Genomic DNA, 5000 nt, shown 5'->3' on the forward strand with positions numbered 1-5000 from the left:
TGTAGACCTTAGACGCACTCACAGCATACATACGTGTGAGTGGGTGTGCGTGCGTGTGTGGGTTTGTGTGTGTGTGCGTGTGTGTGTGTGTGTGTGTGTGTGTGTGTGTGCGTGCGTGTGTGGGTTTGTGTGTGTGTGCGTGTGTGTGTGTGTGTGCGTGTGTGAGTGTGTGCGTGTGTATGTTTAGCCTTGCCGTTAATAGTTGTAGGCCTATCGCTATGTCAGCTGTAGTGCTTTCGCTCTATATATCAATCAATCTATGTATCTGTCTCTGTCTATCTATCTATCTATTTGACTATCTGTCTATTTCAGTCTCTTTCTCTCTCTATCTGTCCATTGATCTATCTATCTGTCTATTTATCTACCTATCTATGTATCTATCTATATATTTGTGTGTGTGTGTACATATATATATATATATATATATATATATATATATATATATAAATATAAATATATATATATATATATATATATATATATTTATATATATATATATATATATATATATATTTATATTTATATTTATATATATATATATATATATATATATATATATATATATATATATATATACATATATATATAAACATATATATATATATATACACATATATATACTCATATATATATATATATAAATATATATATATGTATCTAGATATATATATATATATATACCCGTTTATCTGTTTCTCTTTATCTATCTATTTATCTCTCTCTCTCTCTCTTTCTCTCTCTCTCCCTCACTTGTTTTTCTCTCTCTCCCCTCTCCCTCTCTCTCTCTCTCTCCTTCTCTATTTTACTTTCGTTTTCGTTTTCTTTTCCTTTCTTTTTTCACCATCCACCGACGCTCACTTATTAGGCTCTGAGATACCCCCACAACAGTGTGATATCTTGGGCTTTGACTTTTTATCCCTTGGTTTCACTTCGGGGAAACCGGTTCATCCGCTTGGAATTCTTGCTTTTCCTTCCAATCCTATGCATCTTGTGTCTCGTTTATTCGTATAAGAATCTTTGCTTCGTCGTAGAATTATCTCCCGTGTCTGGTATGGGTTGTGTTGTTAAAAGCGTATTAATATTACGTTATTCAAGGGTTTCTTTTCGTAGTGTTGCCGATGGGATTTCAGTGCCCTTTGTTGTTCTCCTAGATCAAGGGAATTGTAGGGCGTGTAGAACAGTTTGTTATATGTGTAGCAAAGCAAATTCCGATTTATGGGCATCCTTTTAGAACGCGGATGCCAAAATTCAAAACCTTATGAGGGCCAACTTTTTAATTTCTTTTATCATTATCAAAATCTGTTTTGATAATACGTATCTGCCCTGCAAAGTGGATCAACATTATGAGATAATTCTTATCTTTTCATGAATGTTCAGTCTTTGAAACACTGATAACCTTTCCCCCATGAAGATCACAATCTCACAGATTATTATTAATTCTTCTTGCCACCCAACTGACCAATCAGGAACATCAAGAGGACCACCTTTGGACACTGAGCCTAAACCCCCCTCTGCTTTAGAATTTAGAAAGGAAAAGGACCCTGAGCCTAAACCACCCTCTGCTTTAGAATTTAGAAAGGAAAAGCACCCTGAGCCTAAACCACCCTCTGCTTTAGAATTTAGAAAGGAAAAAGACGCTTTTAAACCACCTTCTGCTTCAGAATTTAGAAAGGAAAAAGACACTGAGCCTAAACCACTCTCTGCTTTAGAATTTAGAAAGGAAAAGCACCCTGAGCCTAAACCACCCTCTGCTTTAGAATTTAGAAAGGAAAAGCACCCTGAGCCTAAACCACCCTCTGCTTTAGAATTTAGAAAGGAAAAGCACCCTGAGCCTAAACCACTCTCTGCTTTAGAATTCAGAAAGGAAAAGGACTCTGAGCCTAAACCACTCTCTGCTTTAGAATTTAGAAAGGAAAAGGACCCTGAGCCTAAACCACCTTCTGCTTTAGAATTTAGAAAGGAAAAGGACCCTGAGCCTAAACCACCCTCTGCTTTAGAATTTAGAAAGGAAAAGCACCCTGAGCCTAAACCACCCTCTGCTTTAGAATTTAGAAAGGAAAAAGACGCTTTTAAACCACCCTCTGCTTTAGAATTTAGAAAGGAAAAGGACCCTGAGCCTAAACCACTCTCTGCTTTAGAATTTAGAAAGGAAAAGGACCCTGAGCCTAAACCACTCTCTGCTTTAGAATTTAGAAAGGAAAAGGACCCTGAGCCTAAACCACCCTCTGCTTTAGAATTTAGAAAGGAAAAGGACCCTGAGCCTAAACCACCCTCTGCTTTAGAATTTAGAAAGGAAAAAGACGCATTTAAACCACCCTCTGCTTTAGAATTTAGAAAGGAAAAGGACCCTGAGCCTAAACCACCCTCTGCTTTAGAATTTAGAAAGGAAAAGCACCCTGAGCCTAAACCACCCTCTGCTTTAGAATTTAGAAAGGAAAAGGACCCTGAGCCTAAACCACCCTCTGCTTTAGAATTTAGAAAGGAAAAGGACCCTGAGCCTAAACCACCCTCTGCTTTAGAATTTAGAAAGGAAAAAGACGCTTTTAAACCACCCTCTGCTTTAGAATTCAGAAAGGAAAAGGACCCTGAGCCTAAACCACCCTCTGCTTTAGAATTTAGAAAGGAAAAGGACCCTGAGCCTAAACCACCCTCTGCTTTAGAATTTAGAAAGGAAAAGGACCCTGAGCCTAAACCACCCTCTGCTTTAGAATTTAGAAAGGAAAAAGACGCTTTTAAACCACCCTCTGCTTTAGAATTTAGAAAGGAAAAGGACCCTGAGCCTAAACCACCCTCTGCTTTAGAATTTAGAAAGGAAAAAGACGCTTTTAAACCACCCTCTGCTTTAGAATTTAGAAAGGAAAAGGACCCTGAGCCTAAACCACTCTCTGCTTTAGAATTTAGAAAGGAAAAGCACCCTGAGCCTAAACCACCCTCTGCTTTAGAATTTAGAAAGGAAAAAGACGCTTTTAAACCACCCTCTGCTTTAGAATTTAGAAAGGAAAAGGACCCTGAGCCTAAACCACCCTCTGCTTTAGAATTTAGAAAGGAAAAAGACGCTTTTAAACCACCCTCTGCTTTAGAATTTAGAAAGGAAAAGGACCCTGAGCCTAAACCACTCTCTGCTTTAGAATTTAGAAAGGAAAAGGACCCTGAGCCTAAACCACTCTCTGCTTTAGAATTTAGAAAGGAAAAGGACACTGAGCCTAAACCACCCTCTGCTTTAGAATTTAGAAAGGAAAAGGACCCTGAGCCTAAACCACCCTCTGCTTTAGAATTTAGAAAGGAAAAAGACGCTTTTAAACCACCCTCTGCTTTAGAATTTAGAAAGGAAAAGGACCCTGAGCCTAAACCACCCTCTGCTTTAGAATTTAGAAAGGAAAAAGACGCTTTTAAACCACCCTCTGCTTTAGAATTTAGAAAGGAAAAAGACGCTTTTAAACCACCCTCTGCTTTAGAATTTAGAAAGGAAAAAGACGCTTTTAAACCACCCTCTGCTTTAGAATTTAGAAAGGAAAAGCACCCTGAGCCTAAACCACCCTCTGCTTTAGAATTTAGAAAGGAAAAAGACGCTTTTAAACCACCCTCTGCTTTAGAATTTAGAAAGCAGAAGGACCAACAGAGACGAGGAAATATAACGCTGATCGCCAGGAAATTCTTATGGAAAAGGTGGATCTTTTGGACCCGTCAGAAGGAGAGATAAGAAAAAGGCGAGCAGGAAGATGATGGAGTTGGAAGCAAAGATAGGAAGAAGAAGAAAGGGAGATAGAGGAGCGGTTCGGATTTTGGAAAGAGTGGGTAGAAGGAGATGTCGAGAGAAATTGAGGAAAGGGTAAAGGAATTCTATTTGGAAGAAAGTTGAGTTAAAGCAGTTGGAACAACAACCCCGTGTTACTGTCTTTGGTATTATGATTGCCATGATTGTTATGACTTTTATCATTATAACTATCATTATTACTATATTTATTAATAACATTATTGTCATTATTATAATTGTTGCTGTTGTTGTTTTTATTTTGTTTTTCATTATTATTATTACTACTTTTATCATTATACCTATCATTAGCACTAATTTTATCATTAACATTATCATTAGTAGTATTAGTATAATAATTATTATTATTGTTGTTGTTGCTGTTATCATTGTTATTATAGTTATTATTGTTATCATTATTATCATTATTGTTATTACTTTTACCATTATAACCATCATTTTTAATATCCTTTCAATTAACATTATTATCGATATTATTAATATTGTTATCATCATCATCATCATCCTCATCACCATCACCATCACCAACACCAACACCATCATGATCATCATGATCATCATCATCATCATACTCATAATAATCATCATCATCATCGTCATCATCATCATCACCATCACCATTACCATCATTATTATCATCATTATCATTATATTTACTTTTATCATTATATCATTAGTATTATCTCTATCATAAACATTATGAACATTATGATTATTAATATTATCAATATTGTCATTGTTATTATTATTATCACTATCATTATTGTTATTGTTATTATTATTACTAATTTTATTATCATTATTATGATTGATATTATTACTATCCTTATTATTATCATTATTATCATTATTATCATTCTTATTATTATCATTCTTATTATCATCATCCCTGTTTTCCTTATGATTATTGTGATTATCATCATTTTCATATCACCGAAAGTAATTTTCACTTTAACCAAATTTCGGGCTAATGTTGTTAAAATTTTCATTACGTGTGCTTGATCCAATAAGACAAGCAATCAACTTTTGCACTCACGCATATCACACCCAATCTATCGCAGATTTCTTGGCTTCGGAGATATCTGACTTTGCGTGGATTGCAGAACCCTTGTTGATTCAATTGCGTGCGTGTGTAAGATTTATTTTTGATGTTTTTTTTTTTTTTTTTTTTTTTTTTTTTTTTTAAGAATTGTTTAAGGACATTGTTTGCGTGTTTGTATTGATTCGT

At 35.3% G+C, this 5000-nt stretch overlaps 1 protein-coding gene across 1 annotated transcript in view; it reads left to right on the forward strand.

Moving 5' to 3' along the window:
* LOC138864815 (uncharacterized) overlaps nt 1-5000 on the forward strand; it is a 10002-nt gene that overhangs the window by 4499 nt on the left and 503 nt on the right. Inside the window, exon 4 of the mRNA XM_070133419.1 lies at nt 1412-3683. Coding sequence (XP_069989520.1) covers nt 1412-3683 — 2272 coding nt within the window. The remainder of the gene's footprint in view (nt 1-1411; nt 3684-5000) is intronic.

This window comes from Penaeus vannamei, chromosome 18, assembly GCF_042767895.1.
Source record: "Penaeus vannamei isolate JL-2024 chromosome 18, ASM4276789v1, whole genome shotgun sequence".
Classification (NCBI taxonomy): Eukaryota; Metazoa; Arthropoda; class Malacostraca; order Decapoda; family Penaeidae; genus Penaeus; species Penaeus vannamei.